Raw genomic sequence first — 27,873 nt, 5'->3', positions numbered from 1 at the left:
TTCCTTGTTTCCACCCTTGTTTATTGAACTTCCTCTTAAAGGCATCAATGCTGGTTGCCTCAACTGTATCTTGCATGAGAGAGTCCCACATTCTAACTGCTCTCTGGGTGGAGACATTTTTCCTGAATTCCCTAAGGAATTTATGAGTGACTTTGGGTGGAATTTAATGGAAACCACTAGAGTGGGCAGAATGACAATCAAGTGGGAGTCCCCACAACTGGACCCTAGTGACGGAAAAACTCTCCCATGTTTAGCGGTGAGCAGGAATGGCCCAATCCAGGAATTCTGCCCACTGGCAGTCAGTTGGGTTCATTAACGAGCCACTACCGAGCAATCATCCCAGAGCCCATTGGGATTGGACAGCAGTAAGAAGTCTCACAACACCAGGTTAAAGTCCAACCATCACAGAATTTCACAGGTTGGACTTTAACGTGGTTTTGTGAGACTTCTTGCTGTGTTTACTCCTGTCCAACGCCGGCATCTCCACATCATTGGACAGCAGCGCAGAGATTTAACGGGAACTTGCACGAGTCTCCCATACCTCCAGAAAGCCAACGAGAAGACTCCTGTCAGGTTTGCCTGTGGCCTGGTAGGAAGGGGTGTTTTCATTCACTGGCACTCAGTTCCCAATTGAGGGACCGGGCATCGGGAAGGGTCAGGCGTGGTCACTGAAAGACACCCTCCTGCCTTTGCATCTGACCTCCAGTCCCTGACCTGCCATCGCTGGTGATCCAGTCCTCATGACCCCCAATCCTTACCTGTCTCCAGGGGTCCCAGTGACAATCCCTGATGAAGGTTTCAGTGTATTCATGGCAATGATCAGCACAGCTGGTGCTGGAAAGAGCTGCTGTCCTACGATTGGCTGGCAGCTCTTGGGGCGGGATTCCTACCTGACTAGGGGCTTGATCGAAATGGGGAGGGGAACACTATTGCTGTCCAGGTAAGTGCCTGATTGTACTTAATTTGCGTTGGGCTTCCCAGATGAAAACAACAGCAAGTTCCCAACGGTTCTCCAACTATGTGTGGGACTCATGTTGCCAACACTAAATTCCACTCTATTTTATACTTATGACCCTTTGTTCCGATCTCCTCTGCAAATGAAAACATCTTCACTACATCTACTCCATCAAACCCTTTCCTAATCTTAAAGAAACCCACCACTCATTTCTTTCACATTCTAGAGAAATGAGCCCCGATGTATTGAATCTTTCCTGATAAATGCCAACAGTTCTCCCCGTGTCTGCGTGGGTTTCCTCCGGGTGCTCCGGTTTCCTCCCACAATCTGAAAGGTGTGCTGGTTAGGTGCGTGGCGACCAGGGGAATTTCACAGTAACTTCATTGCAGTGTTAATGTAAGCCTTACTTGTGACCAAAAGATAAACTTTTTAACTTTACAGTTCTGGTATTATCCTTTTTTTAAAAAAAACATCTTTTCCTTTTCATAATACGGAAACATGAACTGTTCGCAGCAGCCCATATTTGGTGTGACCAAAGTTTGATACAAGTTTAACATAACTCCCGGTGCTTTTGCTTCTGTTCCTCTGGAAATGAAGATCGAAGATTTGTTTGAATGACCTTCCTTCCTTGCTCCGTTTCCCAGTAAATGTTGCGCCCTTTCAAACTACTGTTGTATCGGCACACATGCCAAGGTGAGCTGAACACCAAACCCGGCACGTTAGCTTGTGTGGCACAGATGGAGATTGTAACTGAGACCTTCCTGCATTGTATAATGCATTCTTACCCAGGCCAGCTGATGTAGCAGTAAAAATGAGGAGCTAAAGGGCCATTATTTGCTGCAAATTAATCTGGATGCATCATGTATTTTTTAAATTATTTATTCATGGGATGTGGGCGTCGCTGGCTGAGTCAGCATTTATTGCCCATCCCTGAGGGCATTTAAGAGTCAACAACATTGCTGTGGATCTGGGGTCACGTGTAGGCCAGACCAGGTAAGGGTGACAGATTGCCTTCCCTAAAGGGACAATAGTGAACCAGATTGGTTTTTATGACAGTGGTTTCATGGTCATCAGTAGAGTTGTAATTCCAGATTTTTATTGAATTCAAATTTCACCATCTGCCGTGGCGGGATTCGAACCCAGGTCCGCAGAGCATCACCCTGGCTCTCTGGATTACCAGTCCAGCGACAACACCACGGGCACCACCGCCTCCCCAAATCATTAAATCAAAATAGCTTCAAATTCATTAAATGTCCTTGGGAGACAATCTAATCCGCTCTTATCTTACTATCGAAAATGAGAGTATAGACTGGTTAGAGGAAATAAACCATTGTACCTTCTGCAGTGACTTCATCGACCATCAGCTTCAGATTTTTACCTCGACGAACCACTCGAACTGTGTGCCAGTCATTGTCATTGAGTTTTTGTCCGGCATATATTGTCTCTGGTCCTTTACCTGGGGAAGGGTTTGGGCAAAAAGTGTTACTTTGCACATTTGAGATAAACCTTTTGACATCACATACATTAGGGCTGCAATAAAGACTCTGGGCAAAACTCCCTGGCTGCGCTGGTCTAAAAGCCGGAAATTACCGCCTGACCATCAATGGGGTTTCACATTCTCCGCAACCCGCCCGCTAAAATTCCAGTGGCGGACAGGATGGGAGAATTCCGGACTCTATTTCTGCATTGACATTGTTTTTTTAAAAAAAAACGCATCTTCACTTGAACACTCATTCAAAGATCTCTGACCCTTCATTCCGCCGAATCCAGTCACACACTTGCCGCAAAGAAGCTTGACGTTTTGACTCTATTCTCCCAAATCTCCAAAACAAACCTTTATTACAGCCCTAATACGAGGCATCAAAACAAAGACAACATGTGACAAAACATCAAACTCAATAATGCCCCACCTATCTCAATATCATGGTGTGGAGTTGCCAGCGTTGGACTGGGGTGGGCACAGTAAGTAGTCTCACAACACCAGGTTAAAGTCCAACAGGTTTATTTGGTAGCACGAGCTTTCGGAGCGTTGCCCCTTCATCAGGTGACTCACCGGATGAAGGGGCAGCGCTCCGAAAGCTCATGCTACCAAATAAACCTGTTGGACTTTAACCTGGTGTTGTGAGGCTTCTTACTGTGTCTCAATATCCACCTTAGATTCACATTGACTTTGAAGAACTTTTTGATATTCTGGTTTTAAAGTGTGGTGAGGTAAATAGGCAACTAAGAGGGGGGATTTTTCAGCCCTTCCCACTTCCGGTCCCGCCGAAGGTGACCCCCCCCCTCCCCCTACCCCCCAGGCAGCAAGGCAGGTGAACGAGCAAAATGCCGCAGACACCAGCCGGACCGGGAGATCACAAATGAGTCACAAAGATCTGTCAGCAATTCGAGAGAAACAATTTTGAATTCAACTAAGGAATGTGATTGATTTGAACTCTTGTTGAATCCTTTCTCATTTGATTTGATTTATTATTGTCCCTTGTATTAACATACAGTGAAAAGTATTGTTTCTTGCGCGCTATACAGACAAAGCGTACCGTTCATAGAGAAGGAAAGGAGAGGGTGCAGAATGTAGTGTTACAGTCATAGTTAGGGTGCAGAGAAAGATCAACTTAATGCGAGGTAGGTTCATTCAAAAGTCTGACAGCAGCAGGGAAGAAGCTGTTCTTGAGTCGGTTGGTTCGTGACCTCAGACTTTTGTATCTTTTTCCTGACGGAAGAAGGTGGAAGAGAGAATGTCCGGGGTGCATGGGGTCCTTAATTATGCTGCAGTACACAACCTTAATATTAAATCTAGATGCATCTCCAACGCAAGCACAGATGACCGTGGTTATTGGTCTCATATAGTTCTGAAATCAGTTACAAAAATACAACATAGGTGTCGAGATGTGGTGGTTGTTTTTAATTGGCCTGTATCATCTGCTGACCACTATACTCACACAAGCATTGCACTCAGTTTTAATTTCTCGCTGGCCCTTCTTTGCGGTTATGTGCAGCTTTCTTTGTGGTTACTTTTTGTGCAAAACAAAAGCCATGATCAAGGGCGAACATGGCTGCGAAGCAACCTGGGTGCCTTGCTCCCAAAGGTAGGGGAGTCTAAAACTAGAGGGCATAGGTTTAAGGTGAGAGGGGAGAGATACAAAAGGGTCCAGAGGGGCAATTTTTCACTCAGTGGGTGGGTGAGTGGTGCCAGAGGTAGCAGTAGAGGTGGGTACAATTTTGTCTTTTAAAAAGCATTTAGACGGTTAAAAGCAAATTACTAGGCCTGCTGGAATCTGAAACCAAAAGAGAAAATGCTTGAAAATCTCAGCAGGTCTGGCAGTAAGGAGAGAAAAGAGCTGACCTTTTGAGTCCAGACGACCCTTTTTCAGAGCCATAGAAAGTGGGAGATATTTATGCATATATTTATATATATTTTAGAGAGTTACATGGGTAAAATGGGTAAAGAGGGATATGGGCCAAATGGGGGCAATTGGGACTAGTGGTAAAAACTGGGCGGCATGGACAAGTTGGGCCAAAGGGCCTGTTTCCATGCTGTAAACCTCTATGACTCCATGCGTCTGGTTATTGAGTGTAACCTTGCTGTAGTGGGGGAGTGGGCCAGCACTCTGCTGCAAGCAAGGGTAGGAAATGAATGTTCCTCCACTATACTAATAAAACACTGGGCAGGGCTTAGGCAGCCGGGCTGCCATCTCACACATTTCTCCATGGTGGCCCTCGGATGTACTGGCATCCAAACACTCTGACAAGCTGAAGCCCCAGTGCACCTCATCGCGTACAGGTAGCTTCACGCTTTCGGTGGTGGGCTGCCCAGTCCAGCCGAGGACAGGAGCTTTCCCCTGAACGTTGGGGAAAACTGAAGGGAGAAGCAAGAGCCAATGTTGCTTCACCTGTTTGAGTGAACAGTTTAGGCCAAAACTCTCTGGAATTTAGAAGAATGAGGGGAGGTCAAATTGAGGTAAAGAAGATGATAAAAGTTATGGATGAGGTAGACGTGCTTCCCCTTGTGGGGCATTCTGGGACAAGAGGTCATAGTCTTAGGGTAAGGGGTAGCAAGTTTAAAACAGAGTTGAGGAGAAACTACTTCTCCCAAAGGGTTGTGAATCTGTGGAATTCGCTACCCCAAAGTGCGGTAGATGCTGGGACAGTGAGTAAGTTTAAGGAGGAGTTAGACAGATTTTTAATTGATAATGGGTTGAAAGGTTATGGGGTTGAAGGGTTATGGGGAGAGGCAGGAAAATGGGGATGAGGAGCATATCAGCCATGATCGAATGGCAGAGCGGACTCGATGGGCTGAATGGCCTTATTCTGCTCCGATATAGAAACATAGAAACCCTACAGTGCAGAAGGAGGCCATTCGGCCCATCGAGTCTGCACCGACCACAATCCCACCCAGGCCCTACCCCCACATATTTTACCCGCTAATCCCTCCAACCTACGCATCTCAGGACTCTAAGGGACAATTTTTAACCTGGCCAATCAACCTAACCTGCACATCTTTGGACTGTGGGAGGAAACCAGAGCACCCGGAGGAAACCCACGCAGACACGAGGAGAATGTGCAAACTCCACACAGACAGTGACCCGAGCCGGGAATCGAACCCGGGACCCTGGAGCTGTGAAGCAGCAGTGCTAACCACTGTGCTACCGTGCCGCCCTTATCTTATGAACTTATGAACCTGTTCTGTCAGTGATGAAGTGGTGGAGGCAAGAGAGGAAAGTGAGGAGGAAAAAATGATTTGGGAAGAAATGAGTGGCCCGGGGAGGGAAACCGATAAGGCAGGAGAACTGGACCGCGATTGAATAGGTAATGCAAAATCTGCACTCAAAAATGCTGACAGAAAATATTTAATGAAATATCGTTTGTGTAGCTTGCTGTGACTGTAACCTGGATGCCCAAATGATAGCGTTTCCAAAGAGTACTGCTCATAGAATTTGATAACAGAGGTTCAGACAAGTATTTAATATCGAACACCCTCTAACAAACTCCTACCACAGCCATTTCATTCATGTTGCATTTTTCACCTGTGTGCGTGCACATGTGTGTGTGTTGGCATCATCATGTGACATTAGGGTCATACTGCTAAATACTTTGTGACAAAACCCAGAGAACGTGAATTCAGAGCCCACCATAACAGTTTGAGATTTTGAATTAAATTAAATTATGAATAGAATTGATCTTGAAACTGTCCGATAATTGTTTTTAAAAAATTGTTTTATTAATGTCCTTCAAGGAAAGAAACCCGTCATCCTTACCCAATAAGGAAAATGTGGGACTCCGTTCCTTAACCAAAAAGCTTAACTCATAGGTGCCCATCTCATGGTGGCACAGTGGTTAGCACTGCTGCCTCACAGCGCCAGGTACCTGGGTTCAATTCCCAGCTTGGCGTGTGTGGACTTTGCATGTTCTCCCCGTGTCTGTGTGGGTTTCCTCCGGGTGCTCCGGTTTCCTCCCACACTCCAAAGGTGTGCGAGTTAGGTGGATTAACCAGGCTAAATTGCCCATTAGTGTCAGGGGGATTTGCAGGGTAAATACATTGGGTTACGGGGATAGGGCCTGGGTGGGATTGTTGTTGGTTCAGGCTCGATGGGCCGAACGGCCTCCTTCTGCACCATGGTGATTCTATGATTATAAACTGAGATTTGTTCAATCTTTTCTGATCAAGGAGCTGAGAGACAACAACAGCAACATTGATGCTGCAGGTTTTATTGTGTATCTCAATGTAATGCGAATCTTGCTCTGTCGCACATCGTGAACTATGAGATTCACCTGATGAAGGAGCAGCGCTCTGAAAGCTCGTGATACCAAATAAACCTGTTGGACTTTAACCTGGTGTTGTGAGACTTCTTACTGTGCCTAACGCCAGTACAACGCTGGCATCTCCACACCATGACTCGCACTTCTTTATATGTGCTGGCAAAGGTGTCCAGCCGACGCGTGGACAGGGTGGAGAAGCTAGCAAGTTCCGTATTTTGGTCCAAACGGTGAGCATCACCAACATTAATCTCACCATGTGCTCAGAAAAGGTGCCCCGACAGGAGGGTAACTGGTGTCAGATGTTGGCTCCATCACAGGGAGACAACGTCTTGTGACAGTCTCACCACTCAACCAGCCTCCAGAAGGCCCAACTCATCGTGCCTCCAAGAATGGCCCACAACCATAAGTGATGACTAAAGATCCTGCCTGCTCCAAGCCACTTTTCTAGTAAAGTTTAATGTTTTATAAGTTTTAAAGTCTATTTATTCATTAGTGTCACAAGTAGGTTTACATTAACGCTGCAATGAAGTTACTGTGAAAATCCCCTAGTTGCCACACTCCGGCGCCTGTTCGGGTACACTGGGGGAGAATTTAGCACGGCCAATGGCATGGTGGCACAGTGGTTAGCATTGCTGCCTTCACAGCGCCAGGGACCCGGGTTCAATTCTTGGCTTGGGTCACTGTCTGTGCGGAGTCTGTATGTTCTCTCCCGTGTCTGCATGGGTTTCCTCCGGGTGCTCCGGTTTCCTCTCACAGTCTGAAAGACGTGCTGGTTAGGTGCATTGACCATGCTAAATTCTCCCTCAGTGTACCCGAACAGGCGTCGAAGTGTGGGGACTCAGGAATTTTCACAGTAACTTCATTGCAGCGTTAATGTAAGCCTACTTGTGACACTAATAAATAAACTTTAAACTTAAACATCTTTGGTCTGTGGGAGGGAACTGGAGCACCCCGGACGAAACCCACGCAGACACGGGGAGAACGTGCAGACTCCGCACAGACAGTGACCCAAGCCGGGAATCGAACCCGGGTCCCTGGTGCTGTGAGGCAGCAGTGCTAACCCACTGTGCCGCTGTGCCGAAGAGTTCAGTGACTCTTAAAATTTGAAGTGGATAAAAACAACGGCTGCCCAAAGTGGGAAGTAATTTAGTTGATGCTGCTTAAATACAACCTCCTGTACAATAACCTGAGGCCTACAGGCATGATGGAACCTTCAGACCTTTGAAACGGGGCACTCCAGTGTCAAAAGAATAAAAATGTAAAAAAGGAACCACCCCCAAAGACACGGAACAACCCTGCCACCCCGAACCCCTCCCATGGAAGGCCTCCCTTCCCTCCCTTCTCCCCTCCCCGAACAGGAGCACTGCCAGAGTACTGCCTGGGCATGACCCCCCCCCCCACCCCACCAGGGACTGTACTGACCTAGGCACCCCGGTTCTGTTCACCAGTTCCCCGTTTTACAAAACCTGTCGTAAACCCCGCCGACACGAGGCCAGGCCAGCAGGCTGGGGAATGTCCCACAGCAAAGAGGCCCAGTCAGTAGACATAAATGTGTGCCAGTGAGGTTCCCAACCTATCATGGTGGGAACCCCATTATGTCATTGGCGGTGGGATGAGATACAAAAGAGTTGAGGCGTTCTCTGCCCTTTCAGTTGGAGGTCAGGGCACGATTCGGAAAATATTTGGGAAACGTGTTTTTGAAGTGCCGTGAACCATGATGTAGAAAGTGGGATTTAGCTCACCGTCTCTTTTCAGACATTGAGGCGTGTCCAACTGAATAACCCCTCCCTCCCTCCCTCCCCACCCACTTCTGTGCCCCGATTTTCAACCCCTCCCATCTTTGGGCCTACAGTCTACACACTTTAAAAAATAAACATTCCATGTATTTGGAACGTTCCAGGTATTTAATAACGGAACACTACACCAGCCTTTTCAATCACAAAGAACAAAGAACAGTACAGCACAGGAACAGGCCCTTTGGCCCTCCAAGCCTGCACCGATCACATTGTCCTATCTAGACCAACCGCCTGTATCTCTCCATTCCCCGCCTGTTCACATGCCTATCCAGTTGTCTTAAATGTCGCTAATGTATTTGCCTCAACCACCTCACTTGGAAGTGCATTCCAGACCCTTGTGCATCTTTATTGAATCTTTCCCCTCTTACCTTGAACTTGTGCCCCCTTCTAATTGTAAGCCCTCTCCTCTTTTTTTTTCTTGCTCTCTCTCTTTCTCTCTCTCTCCTTCTTTAAGATGGTGCTTGACTTGATGCTCTTTGACCAAGCTTCTGTTCCCCTTTCCCAATATCTCCTTCTGTAACTCGGTATCAAATGTTTAACCGGTGAGTCTCTTCAAGGCTGCGGAGGATGTATTTTTCTATGTTAAAGGCACTACATGACTAAAACCATATGTTGTTGCATGGCTTTGCATGTTGTCCATGACATGAAAATCTGTGGGAGCTTGCTGTGCACTAATTGGTTCCCCACAAACAGTGATGACACTTCAAAGGTTCCACTCTCTCCACAGATGCTATCAGACCTGCTGAGGTTTTCCAGCATTTTCTGTGTTTGTTTCAGATTCCAAAATCCAGTTATTTGTTTTTATATTTAATTGCACGGGGGGAGGGTGGGGCGGGGGGTGTCAAATGTTGACCACCAACACTCCCATGAAGCACTCTGGACATTTTTTTCCACCATGGTGCAGACACAAGTTGCCATTTCCACAAGTGCCGCTGGGTGAATCACCAATTAACACTCTTGTGAGGTAATTCTTGACATGGGCTTTTGATTACGAACTGTGCACAGGTCCTGTTGCTGGTGAGTGGCTTTCAAATTGACTTGGGGAAACCCGGAAACCTCCCCCCACACTAAAATCCTTAATTCAGCAGCGGGAAATGGAAGTGAGTTAAACTCCCACTCTCTGTTGAGTGACTGGAGTTCTTTCTTGTATTGGGGGGACGGACAATATTAAAAGGGTGGCATTTTTCACCGCTCCTGCGCAGTTCATTTTAACATTTCAGTTTTGCAGAAGGTATTCCTTTAAGCAGATCATAAATGTACTCCCGCCCCTGTGGTTCCATTGGTGCAGTGTGTCATTATTAAATACCTGGAATCATGGAATCCCGACAGTGCAGAGGGAGGCCATTGGGCCCATCGAGTCTGCACCAACCACAATCCCATCCAGGCCCTATCCCCATAACCCCACATATTTACCCTGTTAAGCCCCTGATACTAAGGGTCAATTTAGCATGGCCAATCAACCTAACCTGCCCATCTTTGGACAGTGGGAGCAAACCGGAGCACCCGGAGGAAACCCACGCAGACAAGGGGTGAATGTGCAAACTCCACACAGGCAGTGACCCGAGGCCGGAATCGAACCCGGATCCCTGGCACTGTGAGGCAGCAGTGCTAACCACTGTGCCCCCCCTCAATGTTTGAAATACCTGAAATGTTTATTTTTTGAAGTGTGTACACTGTAGGTCCAAAGTGGGGAGTTGCCACAGGAAGCCCGTACTTCCATTTTCAACAAGATCCTGCATTTATATAGCAACTTTAATGGAGTAAATCATCACCAAGGTTGTGGAGCATTATTGGACAAAATTCATAGAATCCCGACAGTGCAGAAGGAGGCCATTTGGCCCATCGGGTCTGCACCGACCACTATTCCACCCAGGCCCTATCCCCGTAACCCCATATATTTACCCTAGCTAGTCCCCCTGACACTAAGGGACAATTTAGCACGGCCAATCCACCTAACCCGCACATCTTTGGACTGTGGGAGGAAATCGGAGCACCCAGAGGAAACCCACACAGACACGGGGAAAACGTGCAAACTTTGCACAGACGGTTGACCCGAGGCCGGGAATCGAACCTTGGTCCCTGGTGCTGTGAGGCAGCGGTGCCAACCACTGTGCCACCGTGCTGCCCCCAATTCAGCATGGTATCACCTAAGGAAATCTTCAGTCAGGTGGCCAGAGACTTAGATGTTGAGCGTGTTATCAGAAGGGAAGAGAGGGAGATGCAAAGCACTTTACTGAAGGAATTCCAAAGCAGCTGAATAGACACGCCTGCCAATGGTGGAGTGATGGAGATGATGGGTGGCATGGTGGCACAGTGGTTAGCACTGCTGCCTCACACCGCCAGGGATCCTGGTTCGATTCCCGGCTTGGGTCACTGTCTATGAGGAATTTGCACATTCTCCCCATGTCTCCATGGGTTTCCTCCGGGTGCTCCAGTTTCCTTCCACAGTCTGAAAAACGTGCTGGTTAGGTGCATTGACCTGAACAGACGCCGGAGTGTGGCGACTCGGGGAATTTCACAGCAACTTCATTGCAGTGTTAATGTAAGCCTTACCTGTGACTAATAAATAAAAAACTTTTTAAAACTTTGATAGCCACACGAGGCCAGAAATAAGGAGCGCAGATATCCTCCTCACAACATTTAAGAAGCATTTAGGTGAACACTTGGAACACTGTACCATGCGTAGTCATGGACCAAGTGCTGGAAAGTGGGATTAGAATAAATCGGTTCTTGATGGCCAGCGCAGATGTCAATGGGCCGAAGGGTCTCTTTATGTGCTCTAAGATTCTATGGGCAGAATTTTCTCATCCCGCCCGCCACAGGAATTATGGAAAGGTCCGTTGACCTTGGGAGGGATTTTCCGGTCTTGGGGGCGAGCGTGGCTGGAAAATCCCACCCTATGACTCTGAGACTCCATCTTGTGAGGCTGGAGGAGGTTACGCAGAGAGGGAGGGAGGGGCTGGGGCTATGGATGGTTTTGAAACCAAGGGCTGACATTCTGAGTGTTGCAGTGTGAAAACATTTGTTCAGATTTCTACAATCAAAACAGAAAATGCAGGAAAATCTCAGCAGGTCTGACAGCACCTGTGTGGAGAGAATAGAGCCAACGTTTCGAGTCTGGATGACTCTTCATCAGGTCTTCCAGACTCGAAACATTGGCTGCGAATTTCCAGCCACGTTCTGCCTGGCGCAGATCGCGTTGGACCAGAGGAGAGTCAGAGAATCAGGGATGAGGGGTCAAGTGTGTTCAGCGCCGGTGCAAAATCCCATTGCAATCCTCCCAGCTCCTGAGGGCGTGAGCCAGATTAGCATGTTTAAATAAGCATTTAAACATGCCCAGACTGTTTGAGGCCGGATTCTTCCAAGTCCCGGGATTCTCCGATCCTCGGGTGCAGAGGGAACCCAGTGAGAATCACAACTGGCCTCCACAAATGTTGACCAGGCATAATGGCCACACGGGGTGGGGGGGGGGGGGGGGCGGTGCTCAAAGGCCATTGGGTGGTCAAGGACATGCTGGGCAGTGTCCACCTGGCATTCTCTCCCCACTGATGCTGTCAAACCTGCAAAGATTTTCCAGCATTTTTTGTTTTGGTTTCAGATTCCAGCATCCGCAGTAATTTGCTTTTACCTCAGTTCCGATCACTAATCCCAAAACAATGGCCAGTGTTCAGGTGCTGCTCCCTCCCTCTCCTGCTATGTTAGAATCATAGAATCCCGACAGTGCAGAAGGAGGCCATTCGGCCCATCGAGTCTGCACTAACCACAATCCCACCCAGGCTCTATTCCCGGAACCCCACATATTTACCCTGCTAATCTCCCTGACACTAAGGGGCAATTTAGCCTGGCCAATCCACCTAACCCGCACATCTTTCAGACGTTGCTTCGTGTTCTTGACCAATGATGACCCACGGCATTGGTAGGTAGAACCAATTCAGTCACCGCTGCAGAGAGTGAAACCGACTGGTTGGAACATTCTGGTCCTCTTCCATTGACCTTGACTGTTCCCAAATATTAACCAAAAGCAATGTTTAAACAACAAGACGGAATTTCAACCACTATACCTGAGCACTGTACCACCCGATTCACAGCTATATTACATCAACTGCGAGGCTTTCAGACTGAAATCATTTATGGAGTAAAGTTGGACAATTTTGTAAATGCTAAATTGTTATCCTTCAACTTTTTAAGTAACGTTTCGAAGTTATATTTTCCCTCTACTTTGATCAGACTTGTTTTCTTTGGAACCGCTTCTCCAGGCCAAACACCTCACCTTGTAAAGTTGATGAGCAGATGGGTCCTGTGTCTACAGGTTCCAAACAAAGTTGTTCGAACAAAATGGAAGGAAACAACATTTTCTCCCTGTGGGAAGGTGTTGCTATGGTTCAATGCCTCCCCTCCGAATACATTGTCCAGAGCATCAAGCTATCCTGTGGGGAATTCTATCGTCTGTGGAGACTATGCCACTTCATCTAGTTTTAAATACAGTATCATCTTTTGTGACTCAATTCCTTGATGAAATGGGGCATGATGGGAATATCCCAGTTGTTGACATTTGCTCTACTCAAAGGTCCCTGCTTCTCAAATGGGATATTTTTGTGCAGCACGCCCCCCCCTTCTTTCCTGAGGACGTTAGCATGGGCCTTATTTTATTTTTTTCTGTATGTTCTTACTTATTCTTTCATGGGATGCATTTGTTGGACCTCCCTAGTTGCTCTTGAGAAGGTGGCGGTGAGCTGTCTTCTTGAACCGCTGCAGTCCACGTGGTGCAGGTGCACCACAGTGCTGTTAGGGAGGGAATTCCTGGATTTTGACCCAGTGACAGTGAAGGAACAGCCGATATATTTCCAAGTCAGGATGGTGAGTCACTTGGAGGAGAACTTGCAGGTGGTGGTGTTCCCAGGTATCTGCTGCTTCTGCCCTCCTAGGTGGTAGGTTACCTATCAGTACCTTGACCTGGTGATCACTCTTATGAATGAGACTGAGAGTATTACAATGGAGTCTGACTTCCTCTTTTGGATTTGAGGCAATGAGGTCAATTGTAGCACCCAAATCCAGTCATTAAAGTCAACTAACTCCTTGTTGGCCACCTGGTGGAAACAACTGCAAAGAATAGATCACTATTCTGGTCTAGACATTGGAGGCCTTTGTTCTTGGCCTGATACTTGGATACCCCGCTGACCCTCTCTGTCTAAACACACACAGGAAGAATCACCGCCTAGAGGAAGCAGCAAAGGGTCGCCATTTGTCCGCAAATTAGACAGTCTCGACCACGACTCATTTGGTTTCACTCTCGCCCGAGCCAGAAGATAGTGAGTTCAAGGTCCATTCCAGGCACCCAAGGACAAAATCTAGGCTGGTATTCCAGTGCGCGACTGAGGAAGTGCTGCACTGTTGCAGGTGCTGCCTTTTGGATGAAACATTAAAGTCAAGCTCCATTCGCCCTTTCAGGTGGATGTAAAAAAAAATCCCTTGACTAACGTCGCTCAAAGCAGTTATTGTAAAACCTGGTGGTTATCACATTGCTGTCTGCGGGAGCCTGTTAGGTCCAAAATAGGTGCCATGTTTCCTACATTACATTGGGGTGGTACATAGAACATAGAACATTACAGCACAGTACAGGCCCTTCGGCCCTCGATGTTGCGCCAACCTGTGAAACCAATCTAAAGCCCATCTAACCTACACTATTCCAATATCATCCATATGTTTATCCAATAACCATTTAAATGCCCTTAATGTTGGCGAGTCCACTACTGTTGCAGGCAGAGCATTCCATGCCCTTACTACTCTCTGAGTAAAGAACCTACCTCTGACATCTGTCCTATATCTATCACCCCTCAATTTAAAGCTATGTCCCCTTGTGCTAGCCATCACCATCCGAGGAAAAAGGCTTTAACTGTCCACCCTATCTAATCCTCTGATCATCTTCTATGCCTCTATTAAGTCACCTCTTAACCTTCTTCTCTCTAACGAAAACAGCCTCAAGTCCCTCAGCCTTTCCTCATAAGACCTTCCCACCATACCAGGCAACATCCTAGTAAATCTCCTCTGCACCCTTTCCAATGCATCCACATCCTTCCTATAATGCGGCGACCAGAACTGTACACAATACTCCAAGTGCGGCCGCACCAGAGTTTTGTACAGCTGCAACATGACCTCATGGCTCCGAAACTCTATCCCTCTACCAATAAAAGCTAATACACTGTACGCCTTCTTAACAACCCTATCAACCTGGGTGCCGACTTTCAGGGATCTATGCACATGATCTCTCTGCTCATCCACACTACCAAGTATCTTACCATTAGCCCAGTACTCTGTATTCCTGTTACTCCTTCCAAAGTGAATCACCTCACACTTTTCCGCATTAAACTCCATTTGCCACCTCTCAGCCCAGCTCTGCAGCTTATCTATGTCCCTCTGTAACCTGCAACATCCTTCCGCACTGTCCACAACTCTTGGTACGGTGGCACAGTGGTTAAAACCGCTGCCTCACAGCACTAGGGACCTGGGTTTGATTCCCGGCTTGGGTCACTGTCTGTGTGAAGTTTGCACGTTTTCCCCATGCCTGCGTGGGTTTCCTCCGGGTGGTCTGATTTCTTCCCACAGTCCAAAGAGGTGAAGGTTAGGTGGATAGGCCACATTAGTGTCCCAAGTTGTGTGAGTTAGATGGATTAGCCATGGGAAATGTGTGGGGTTGCAGGGATAGGGCGAGTGAGAGAGCCTGGGTAAGTTACTCTGTCAGAGAGTCGGCACAGTCTCGATGGGCTGAATGGCCTTCTGCACTGTGGGGATTCTATGATGATTCTATGTCAACAGTTACTGTACTTAATAAAAAGTACCTCACTGTCCATAAATTGCTTTGAGGTACCGTGAGAATATAAAAAAGGATATATAAATGGAAATCTTCCTTCATGATTTTGTAGTCACCTTTCTGAAGTAAAATTACTTCGCCTCATGGTATTACCGCTAGACTATTAATCCAGAAATTCAGCTAATGTTCTGGGGACCCGGGTTCAAATCCCGCCACGGCAGATGGTGGAATTTGAATTCCATTCAAATAAAATCAGGAATTAAGAATCTACTGATGACCATGAAACCATTGTTGATTGTGAGAAAAACCTATCTGGTTCACTAATGTCCTTCAGGGAAGGAAATCTGCCATCCTTACCTGGTCTGGCCTACATGTGACTCCAGAGCCACAGCAATGTGGTTGACTTTCAACTGCCCTCGGGCAACTAGGGATGGACAATAAATTCTGGTCAGCCAAGCGACGCCCATGTCCCATGAATGAATTTTTTAAAACCTGGTGACTCAGAAGCAATCATAGAAATCATAGAAACCCTACAGTGCAGAAGGAGGCCATTCGGCCCATCAAGTCTGCACCGACCACAATCCCACCCAGGCCCTACCCCCACATATTTACCCGCTAATCCCTCTAACGTACACATCCCAGGACACTAAGGGGCAATTTTTAACCTGGCCAATCAACCTAACCCGCACATCTTTGGACTGTGGGAGGAAACCGGAGCACCCGGAGAAAACCCACGCAGACACGAGGAGAATGTGCAAACTCCACACAGACAGTGACCCGAGCCGGGAATCGAACCCAGGACCCTGGAGCTGTGAAGCAGCAGTGCTAACCACTGTGCTACCGTGCCGCAATGGTTCTATACATGAGAGCATGGCCAACATGTCCATTGCATGAGTGTGGGACATTGCAGTTACCAAAGAGATAGAGACCTGTGCCACTATCAATAGTGAACTGTGGGCATAACATGGAAAGTAAGGCAATGAATACTTCTCTAGTCATCCCTGTCCATAACCGTTTTAAGTGGGTTATGCTTGATTTTCACCACCGCAAAGATCCATTTAATTACAAAGCTTCAATGTCAGGTTCACTTGACTTTTGCTCCATTTTTAGCAGAATACGTGCAGGTAATTAGCAATTCCTTCACTCTCGGTTCTCCCCTTTATCCTTCAGGAGCCCCTATTGATGGAGTACATTACCGTGGGTGTGCTAGCCCTCATCCTTCAGATATCAGCCGAGATTAGGAAGTGTCATCTCACTATTGAATAGCACAGTGTGTAGCAAAAGCTGATCCTGATCGTCCCAATGTCCACATCTGAGTACTTGGTGGTGTCAGCTCTGGCACAATTGGTAGAACAAACCCATGCCTCAGTCAGAGTCTTGAGCATGTGACACTTCAGTGCAGTACCGAGGGAGTACAGCACTGCCAGAAGTCCCAGTCTTTTACATGAACTGAGGCTCCATCTGCACTGTCAGGTGACTGTAAAAAATCCAATGGAATTATTTAAAGAATAGAAAGAAAGTTCACTCAGTGACCTGGCCAATACTTAACAGGTATGGCTTAAAGAGACAGTTGGTCATTTACCTGAATACTGCATGCGGAACTGTGTGCAAATCGCTGCCATTCTCCCCTATATTGTGCCAGTGACTGTGCTGCATAGATAGTTAATTAAAGAATAAAGAACAGTACAGCACAGGAGCAGGCCCTTCGGCCCACCATGCCTATGCTGACACATGACGCCTTTCTAAACTAAAGACATTTTGCCTCTATGCGGTCTGTATCCCTCTATTCCCTGTCCATTCATGTATCTGTCAAGATGCCTCTTAAATGTTGCTATTGTATCTGCTTCTGTCACCTGCTCTGACAGTGCGTTCCAGACACTTACCACCCTCTGTGTAAAAGACTTGCCTCTCACATCTCCTTTAAACTTTGTCCCTTTTACCTTAAACCCATGTCCCCGAGTAATTAACATTTCTACCCTGGGGAAAAAGACTCCGGCTGTCCATTCTATCCCCGCCTCTCATAATTTTGGAAACTTCCATCAGGTCACCCCCTCAGCCTCCGACATTCAAGTGAAAACAAACCAAGTTTGTCCAATTGCTCCTTATAGCTAATACCCTCCAAAGCGGGCAACATCCTGAAAAACATTTGCTGCATCCTCTCTCCGCATTGGCTGCAAAATGTTTTGCAACATCCTAAGGTCAGGAAAGCTGCTGAACAAAGGCAGGTTCCTCATTTTCTTCTCCACTTGAGTTAAGGTAGAGGTGGACTTCAAGGTAGGCTTTTCTTGCACTCTGAATCCAGGATTACAGTCAGCAACTGAAGCTGTGAAGACTCTCTGCAAATATGTATGCGTGGGTCAGGGACTTGGTAGCAGGTGGATCCGCCATGATGCAGGAGCCATACTCAACTGCACCAGCCTGGAAATGTGAGACAGTCTCACACTCATGTCCAGGCCCTCTTCAAGCCAGGCTTTCACTGGCAAAGATGAATCATGGAATAGAATCCCTACAGTGGGAGTCTTTTAAGGAACGGTTGTTAGGGCTGCAGGATAGGCATGTGCCTGTAAAAAAGAAGGATAGGAAGGGTAGGATTCGAGAACCGTGGATAACCAGGGAAATTGAGCAATTGGTCATAAAGAAAAGAGTGGCGTATGTTAGGTCCAGGCAGCTAAAAACGGAGGGAGCTCTGGAGGAGTACAAAGAAAGTAGGAAAGAACTCAAATGGGGAATTAGAAGGGCAAAAAGGGGTCACGAAATGTCCTTGGCAGACAGGATTAAGGAGAATCCCAAGGCATTTTATTCATACGTTAAGTGCAAAAGGGTTGTTAGGGAAAAAATCGGACCTCTCAGGGATAAAAGTGGGGAATTATGCTTAGAGCCCAAAGAAGTAGGGGTGATCCTAAATGAATATTTTGCGTCGGTATTCACAAAGGAGAGGGATGTGTTGACTGGGGGTGTCTCGGAGGGGAGTGTTGACCCGTTAGAGAAAATCTCCATTACAAGGGAGGAAGTGTTAGGTTTTTTAGGGAATATAAAGACTGACAAATCCCCAGGGCCTGGTGGAATCTATCCCAGGCTGCTCAGGGAGACGAGAGATAAAATCGCTGGGCCTCTGACGCAAATCTTTGTCTCATCACTGGACACAGGTGAGGTCCCAGAGGATTGGAGGATAGCTAATGTGGTCCCATTATTTAAGAAGGGTAGGAAGATAACCCGGGAAATTATAGGCCGGTGAGCTTGACGTCCGTGGTCGGGAAGTTGTTGGAGAGGATTCTTAGAGATAGGATGTATGCGCATTTAGAAAGGAATAAACTCATTAACGATAGTCAGCATGGTTTTGTGAGAGGGAGGTCATGCCTCACGAACCTGGTGGAGTTTTATGAAGAAGTGACTAGAATGGTTGACGAGGGAAGGGCCGTGGATGTCGTCTATATGGACTTTAGTAAAGCGTTTGACAAAGTCCCTCATGGTAAGTTGGTGCAAAAGGTTGGATCTCATGGGATAAAGGGGGACGTGGCTAGATGGGTGGAGAACTGGCTTGTTCACAGAAGACAGAGGGTGGTGGTGGAAGGGTCTTTTTCCGGCTGGAGGCCTGTGACTAGTGGTGTTCCGCAGGGCTCTGTGTTGGGACCTCTGCTGTTTGTGATTTATATAAACGATCTGGAAGAAGGTGTAACTGGGGTGATCAGTAAGTTTGCGGACGACACGAAAATGGCTGGACTTGCAGGTAGTGAGGAACATTGTCAGAGGCTACAGAAGAATATAGATAGGCTTGAAATTTGGGTAAAGAAATGGCAGATGGAGTTCAATCCAGATAAATGCGAAGTAATGTGTGGGGTGTGGAATGGACTGCCTGCAGTGATAGTGGAGTCAGACACTTTAGGAACATTTAAGCGGTTATTGGATAGGCACATGGAGCGCACCAGGATGATAGGGAGTGGGATAGCTTGATCTTGGTTTCAGATAAAGCTCGGCACAACATCGTGGGCCGAAGGGCCTGTTCTGTGCTGTACTGTTCTATGTTCTATCTATGATGTATTTTGGTAGAACTAACGTAGGGGGGAGCTATACGATAAATGGCAGAACCATAAAGGGTGTAGATACGCAGAGGGACCTGGGTATGCAAGTCCACAGATCCTTGAAGGTGACGTCACAGGTGGAGAAGGTAGTGAATAAGGCATATGGCATGCTTGCCTTTATAGGACGGGGCATAGAGTATAAAAGTTGGGATCTGATGTTGCAGTTGTATAGAACGTTGGTTCGGCTGCATTTGGAATACTGCGCCCAGTTCTGGTCGCCACACTACCAGAAGGACGTGGAGGCTTTAGAGAGAGTGCCGAGGAGGTTTACCAGGATGTTGCCTGGTATGGAAGGGCTTAGTTTTGAGGAGAGATTGGGTAAATTGGGGTTGTTCTCACTGGAAAGACGGAGGATGAGGGGTGACCTAATAGAGGTGTATAAAATTATGAAAGGCATAGATAGGGTGAACAGTGGGAAGCTTTTTCCAGGTCGGTGGTGACATTCACAAGGGGTCATAGGTTCAAGGTGAAGGGGGGGAGGTTTAACACGGATATCAGAAGGACGTATTTTACAGAGAGGGTGGTGGGGGCCTGGAATGTGCTGCCGGGCAAGGTGGTGGAGGTGGACACACTGGGAACGTTTAAGACTTATCTCGATAGCCACATGAACGGAGTGGGAATGGAGGGATACAAAAGAATGGTCTAGTTGAGACCAGAGAGCGGCGCAGGCTTGGAGGGCCTGTTCCTGTGCTGTATTGTTCTTTGTTCTTTGTTCAGTGCAGAAAGAGGCCATCTGGCCCATCGAGTCTGCACCGACCACAATCCCACCCAGGCCCTACCCCCATATCCCTACACATTTACCCGCTAATCCTTTTAACCTAGGCATCTCAGGACACTAAGGGGCAATTTTACCATGGCCAATCAACCTAACCCGCACATCTTTGGACTGTGGGAGGAAGCCAGAGCACCCGGAGGAAACCCACACAGACACGAGGAGAACGTGCAAATTCCGCACAGACAGTGACCCAAGCCGGGAATCGAACCCAGGTCCCTGGAGCTGTGAAGCAGCAGTGCTAACCACTGTGCTACCGTGCCGCCCTTAAATGGTTAAATGGCATTCACCATTTTCCCAAATGCATCACACAAAAATTGAGAAACTGTCATTGCCTTTATCAAGTTTGACAAGTGGGCCCTTGGTTTCCCAGACTTTGACAGGTGCAAGTCAAAGCTCCCTGTGACGTGCCCTCGGAAATGCTCGAGCAGCACTGACACACTGTGACTGATGGATATCATTCCACACACGCTGAACTCTGAGGTCTATGAATCACACAAGACAAAAGCCGAGTGGCAGCTGCATTGGGCGCTTTGACATGAACATGCTGGGCAAGGCATCAACAAAAAAATGGGATTGGCGGAGGACAAGTGAAGTTATTTAACTGGGCTACCGACCTACACTGGAGACCAAGTTTGGATTCTAATCCTGATGGATGTATCTCACAATGGACAGATTTGGTTGTCAGTTGGGTTCCTACTTTTGTGGTCACAGATTGTTACATCAGAGGGAAGCAGGAGAAGATTTAAAAGGGCTCTATTCAGTTCACTAAGATACTTACATGACATTCTTAAGAAGTCTGTATCCCAAACTGCTCTGTCCTGCAGCACACATGGCCATTCAGCCCATTGTGCCAATGTTAGCTATGTGAAAGAGCTATGCAATTAGTCCCTCTCCACCTGCTCCTTCACTACAACCCCACAACTTTCCCCCTTTCAAGCACTTGTCCAATTCGTGACTGAAATTCACCACTGAGTTGACTTCCACCACCCCTTCAGGCAGTGAGTTCCAGATCCCAACAACTCACTGACGTCAATAAAGTGGTCCTCACTTTGTGTCTGGCTCGATCACCAAATCGTCAATCTGTGTCTTTTAGTTTCTTGACTCTGCTGCTGGTGGGAAGAGTTTCTCCTTGCATAGTCTGTCAGCACATGACACCAACCAAACACCTCCATTTAATCATCTAATCATAGAATCCTACAGTGCAGAAGGAGGCCATTCGGCCCATCGAGTCTGCACCGACCACAATCCCACCCAGGCCTAATCCCCATAACCCCATGCATTTACCCTAGCTAGTCCCGCTGACACAAAGGAGCAATTTAGCATGTCCAATCCACCTAACCCGCACATCTTTGGAGTGTGGGAGGAAAAGTTAAAGTTAATTTATTAGTGTCACAAGTAGGCTGACATTAACACTGCAATTAAGTTACTGTGAAATTCCCCTAGTCGCCACACTCCGGCACCTGTTCGGATCAATGCACCCTAACCAGCACGTCTTTCTGAGTGGGGAGGAAACCGGAGCACCTGGAGGAAACCCACGCAGACACGGGGAGAATGTGCAGACTCCACACAGGCAGTGACCCAAGTCGGGAATCGAACCCAGGTCCCTGGCGCTGTGAGGCAGCAGTGCTAACCACTGTGCCACCGTGCTGCCCTCAATCTCCCCTTAACCTTCTCTATTGCAAGGAGGACAAGCCCCAGCTTCTCTAGCCTCGTCACATACCTGAACTCCAGTGCCCCCAGTACCCTTCTAGTAAATCTCTTCTACGCCCTCTCTGAAGCTTGGCCCGCTGAATTGAACTGACATAAACTCCCAGTGGGGCCTAACTGCTGATTTATTAAGGTGCAACATGATTCCTTTATTCTTGTATGAATTGGGTGTTAATTATATACAGTCGGGTAATTTTTCCAGTCCTGCCCACCGTGGGAATCTTTGCGGGTGGGATGGAAAATTTGAGACGGATGATTGAAAGTCCCGATGACCTCGGGTGGAACGAGGAAATCCACCCCCCTCCCCCTCCACTCCCGAGTGCATGGGCATTAACTGGAGGTTCATCGGTATATATGAAATCATGGCTATCGTGTGGGAGAGCAGGATTTGGAAATAAAAACGTTAAGTGTATAAAGTCTTGACGCCAGGGCCAGAAATTTCTCATCCCTCCTGCTGCGGGAGACATAGCGGGCGGGACAGGAAATTCGGCGGACCATTTAAAGATCCGTTGGCCTCAGGCATGAATATCCGGTCTTTGGCTGGAAAATCCACCCCAGTTTTCTTTCACTGCCTGGTTTTCTGTACCGGAAGGCTTGTACACTGTGGGTGGGATTTTTCGGCCGCGCTCACCCCAGAACTGGAAAATCCCGCCTGGGGTCAACGGACCTTTGAATGGTTTCCCTCCTCCCTCCTGCCCGCTATGATACCTCCCCTCTGTTTCTCATTCTATAGCCAAGGATTTAGCTTCAAGTTTCTAAAGCTTCAGGTTTTTAGGTGTCCAGATCATCAACAACCTGTCCTGGTCCCCCCATGCTGACACTATAGTTAAGAAAGCTCACCAATGCCTCTGCTTTCTCAGAAGACTAAGGAAATTTGGCATGTCAGCTACGATTCTCACCAACTTTTACAGATGCACCATAGAAAGAACAAAGAACAGTACAGCACAGGAAACAGGCCCTTCGGCCCCCCAAGCCTGTGCCGCTCCTTGGTCCAACTAGACCAATCGTTTGTATCCCTCCATTCCCAGGCTGCTCATGTGACTATCCAGGTAAGTCTTAAATGATGTCAGCGTGCCTGCCTCCACCACCCTACTTGGCAGCGCATTCCAGGCCCCCACCACCCTCTGTGTAAAAAACATCCCTCTAATATCTGAGTTATACTTCGCCCCTCTCACCTTGAGCCTGTGACCCCTCGTGAACGTCACTTCTGATCTGGGAAAAAGCTTCCCACCGTTCAACCTATCTATCCCCTTCATAATCTTGTACACCCCTATTAGATCTCCCCTCATTCTCCATCTTTCCAGGGAGAACAACCCCAGTTTACCCAATCTCTCCTCATAGCTAAGACCCTCCATACCAGGCAACATCCTGGTAAACCTTCTCTGCACTCTCTCTAACGCCTCCACGTCCTTCTGGTAGTGCGGCGACCAGAACTGGATGCAGTACTCCAAATGTGGCCTAACCAGCGTTCTATACAGCTGCATCATCAGACTCCAGCTTTTATACTCTATACCCCGTCCTATAAAGGCAAGCATACCATATGCCTTCTTCACCACCTTCTCCACCTGTGTTGCCACCTTCAAGGATTTGTGGACTTGCACACCTAGGTCCCTCTGTGTTTCTATACTCCTGATGACTCTGCCATTTATTGTATAACTCCTCCCTACATTATTTCTTCCAAAATGCAGCACTTCGCATTTATCCGGATTAAACTCCATCTGCCAAGAAACTGTGGTTCAACCAGAAAGCATTCTTTCTGGTTGTACCACAGCTTGGTATGGCTCCTGCTCTGCCCAAGACCACAAGAAACTACAAAAAGTCATGAATGTAGCCCAATCCATCACCCAAACCAGCCTTCCATCCATTGACTCTGTCTACATTTCCCGCTGCCTCGGCAAAGCAGCCAGCATAATTAAGGACCCCACGCACCCCAGACATTCTCTCTTCCACCTTCCTCCATCGGGAAAAAGATACAAAAGTCTGAGGTCACGTATCAACCGACTCAAGAACAGCTTCTTCCCTGCTGCTGTCAGACGTTTGAATGGACTTACCTTGCATTAAGTTGATCTTGCTCTACACCCTAGCTATGACTGTAACACTACATTCTGCACGCTCCCGTTTCATAGAATCATAGAATCATAGAAACCCTACAGTGCAGAAGGAGGCAATTCAGCCCATCGAGTCTGCACCGATCACAATCCCACCCAGGCCCTACCCCCACATATTTACCCGCTAATCCCTCTAATCTACGCATCCCAGGACTCTAAGGGGCAAATTTTAACCTGGCCAATCAACCTAACCCGCACATCTTTGGACTGTGGGAGGAAACCGGAGCACCCGGAGAAAACCCACGCAGACACGAGGAGAATGTGCAAACTCCACACAGACAGTGACCCGAGCCAGGAATCGAACCCGGGACCCTGGAGCTGTGAAGCAGCAGTGCTAACCACTGTGCTACCGTTTCCTTCTCTATGAACGGTATGTTTTGTCTGTATAGTGCGCAAGAAAACAATACTTATCACTGTATGTTAGTACATGTAACAATAATAAATCAAATCAAATCAAATCAAAAGGATTCCATACACTTTTCTCTGGAATGGTTTTCTCAACTTGCCCTGCCACTCTGAAAGGTTTGTGTGCGTCTAGCCCCAGGAGTCTCTGTTTCTGGAGCCCCTTCAAAATTCTTCTAATGAAAATGTATCACATAATGGACTTGGGTTGTGTCCTGGGTTGGATGGGAAGCCTTCCAGGTCTAAGGTCCAATTTTATTATCACAGTCTCAAGAAGATTGTCCCATACTTGTACTTCAGATGACTGCTGAACACTTCAACCCAAGGTCTAAACTTATCTGAATGAGTCATCCTTCATACAATGCGCAATTTAAAAAATATATATTTTCCTAGCCCTCAAAGATGACAGATAGATTGGCAGACCTGCCAAAGGCTTGGTAAAGGTTACCAAAGAGGCTTCGTAGCTGCAATCTGTTAGCTGTGATATGGAATTAAAAATATACGTAAGTATGTTTATTTATTAATGTCAAAAGTAAGGCTTATATTAACACTGCAATGAAGTTACTGTGAAAATCCCCTAGTCGCCACACTCCGGCGCCTGTTCGGGTACACTGAGGGAGAATTTAGCATGGCCAATGCACCTAACCAGCACGTCTCTCAGACTGCGGGAGGAAACCAGAGCACCCGGAGGAAACCAATGCCGATACGGGGAGAACGCGCAAACTCCACACAGTGACCCAAGCCGGGAATCGAATTCGGGTTCCTGGCGCTGTGAGGCAGCAGTGCTAACCACGGTGCCACCCAAATGATTACTGACAAGAACCTCCCCTTTGCACTGTAAAAAATCCCAGAAGCGATGATGCCTAATTAAAAAGATATAACTGAGCTTTTAAACAGCTTACTAAGTTATAACTACTCCTGAACAAACCCTCTGGCCCTGGAAATCCAATGTGCAACCTATGCAATGACAAATGTTTCCATTATGATACAATTCCATAGAATAAGAGGCATTTTTAAGAGTGTTTTCATAGCATCTCAGCTTCTAATGTCCTATTTTTCTTTTTTGCGTATCTTCACACATTTTTGATGCCTTTATCTGTGGAAAGGTACGCTGACATTGGAGGCAGGTCAGGGAAGGTTCACTAGGTCAATCCCGGGTATGGAGGGATTTTCTTCTGAGGAGAGGTTGAGTAGGTTGGGCCTGGATTCACTGGAGTTTAGAAGAATGAGGGGTGACCTTATTGAGATGTATGGGATTCTCAGGGGGTTTGATAGGGTAGATGCTGAGAGGTTGTTGCCCCTTGTGGAAGAGTCTGGGATCAGAGGGCATAAATCTCAGAGTAAGGGGGCCACTCACTGAAGACAGAGATGAGGAGGAATTTCTTCTCTCAGAGGGTGGCAAATCTGTGGAATTCTTTACCTCAGAGGGCTGTAGAGGCTGGGTCAAGTTCAAGTCCGAGATAGATAGATCTCTAATCATTAAAAGAGTCAAGGGTTATGGGGATAAGGCAGGAAAGGCTGAAAAGTGGAGTTGGGGATCAGTCATGATCTCATTGAATGGTGGAGCAGAATCGATGGGCCAAATGGCCTACTACTGCCCCTACATCTTATGGTCTAATTTACAGAAGACAATTAGTGAGCAGTTTCTGTGGTACCTCGTGGGTTAGCCATGCACGCGCGCAGTTTACAGGAACATCGGTTAAAGCCTTTATTTTGCATCGACTAAAATTTATAACAATTAAAGAATAATCAGTGTGCTTTACTTCCTGCTTTGTTGTCTGTGAGTGATGATTGGCTGTTTCGCTTGTTTGGTGACATCACTGTTGCCGGGTGTCTGGTCATCACCTGGACTTGGCACCAAATTTCAAATTACTGCCGGGCATGTTAAAATCCAAGCCATGGAGACCGGTAAACCATTGTGGGGAAACTTTCATTGAGGTCAACAGCTAAAGCCATCCACTTCACCGCCAATCCCAAAATACAGGCCCCTATATCGACAACTTGTATTACAGAACATTTTCGCACAGGAGCACATCCTGAAGCACCTCACCAGAGTGTTATCAGATAAAATGTGACACTGACAAACAGAGGTGCCCAGTAAGCGAATATCATGGGTGGGATTTTCCGGCTGCGCTCGCCCCAAGGCTGGAAATTCCTGCTCGAGGTCAACGGACCTTTGCATGAGCCTCCAAATTTCCTGTCCCGCCCGCTACGATTCCCGTGGCAGACGGGTTGGGAAAATTCTGCCCCATGTATTTTCTTCATTCATGAGATGTGGGTGTCACTGGCTAGACCAGCAATTATTGTCCATCCTTAATCGCCCTCGAGAAAGTGGTGGTGAGTCAGCTTCTTGAACCACTGCAGTCCCTGAGGTGTAGATACACCCGCAGTGCCAGAACATAAGAACTAGGAGCAGGAGTAGGCCATCTGGCCCCTCGAGCCTGCTCCGCCATTCAATAAGATCATGGCTGATCCTTTCATGGACTCAGCTCCACTTACCCGCCCGCTCACCATAACCCTTAACTCCTTTACTGTTCAAAAATCTACCTATCCTTGTCTTAAAAACATTCAATGAGGTAGCCTCAACTGCTTCACTGGGCAGGGAATTCCACAGATTCACAGCCCTTTATGCGAAGAAGCTCCTCCTCAACTCAGTCCTAAATCTGCTTCCCCTTATTTTGAGGCTATGTCCCCTAGTTCTAGTTTTACCTGCCAGTGGAAACAACCTCCCTGCTTCTACCTTATTTATTCCCTTCATAATCTTCTATGTTTCTGTAAGATCTCCCCTCATTCTTCTGAATTCCAATGTGTATAGCCCCAGTCTACTCAGTCTCTCCTCATAAGCCAACCCTCTCAACTCTGGAATCAACCTAGTGAATCTCCTATGCACCCCCTACAGTGCCAGTACATCCTTTTTCTGTTAGAGAGGGAGTTCCAGGATTTTGACCCAGTAGCAGTGAAGGAACGGCTAAAATAATTTGAAGTCAGGATGTTGAATGGCTTGGAGGGGAACCTCCAGGTTTTTTGATTTGATTTGATTTATTATTGTCACATGTACTGGGATACAGTGAAAAGTATCGTTTCTTGCACGCTATACAGGCAAAACATACCAACATACCATTCATAGAGTATGCAGAGGAAAAGGATAGGGTGCAGAATATAGCTTTGTAGTTACAGGTAGGCTGGAGAGAAAGATCAGCTTCATATATGAGAACAAAAGAACAGTACAGCACAGGAACAGGCCCTTCAGCCCTCCAAGCCTGCGGTCCTATCCAGACCAACTGCTTGTATCCCTCTATTCCCCGTCTGTTCATGTGTCTATCCAGGTATGTCTTAAATGTTGCTCACGTATCTGCCTCAACCATCTCACTTGGCAGTGCATCCCAGGCTCCCACCACCCTCTGTGTAAAACACTTCCCCCGCACATCTCCCCTGAACCTTTCCCCCCGTTACCTTGAACTTGTGCCCCCTTGTAGGTAGGACCAA

The 27,873-nt window shown here is 47.3% G+C and overlaps 1 protein-coding gene across 43 annotated transcripts in view; it reads right to left on the bottom strand.

Moving 5' to 3' along the window:
- The window catches only part of nrxn3a (neurexin 3a), a 1,279,906-nt gene that overhangs the window by 1,009,784 nt on the left and 242,249 nt on the right, over nucleotides 1-27,873 (bottom strand). For all 43 annotated transcript variants that reach the window (XM_078234441.1, XM_078234442.1, XM_078234434.1 and 40 more), the window contains one exon: nucleotides 2,292-2,411. In XM_078234441.1, coding sequence (XP_078090567.1) covers nucleotides 2,292-2,411 — 120 coding nt within the window. The remainder of the gene's footprint in view (nucleotides 1-2,291; nucleotides 2,412-27,873) is intronic.

The sequence above is a fragment of the Mustelus asterias genome, chromosome 18, assembly GCF_964213995.1.
Source record: "Mustelus asterias chromosome 18, sMusAst1.hap1.1, whole genome shotgun sequence".
Classification (NCBI taxonomy): Eukaryota; Metazoa; Chordata; class Chondrichthyes; order Carcharhiniformes; family Triakidae; genus Mustelus; species Mustelus asterias.
Note: the sequence above shows the minus strand (reverse complement) of the source record. Positions and strands in the feature narration are given on the sequence as shown.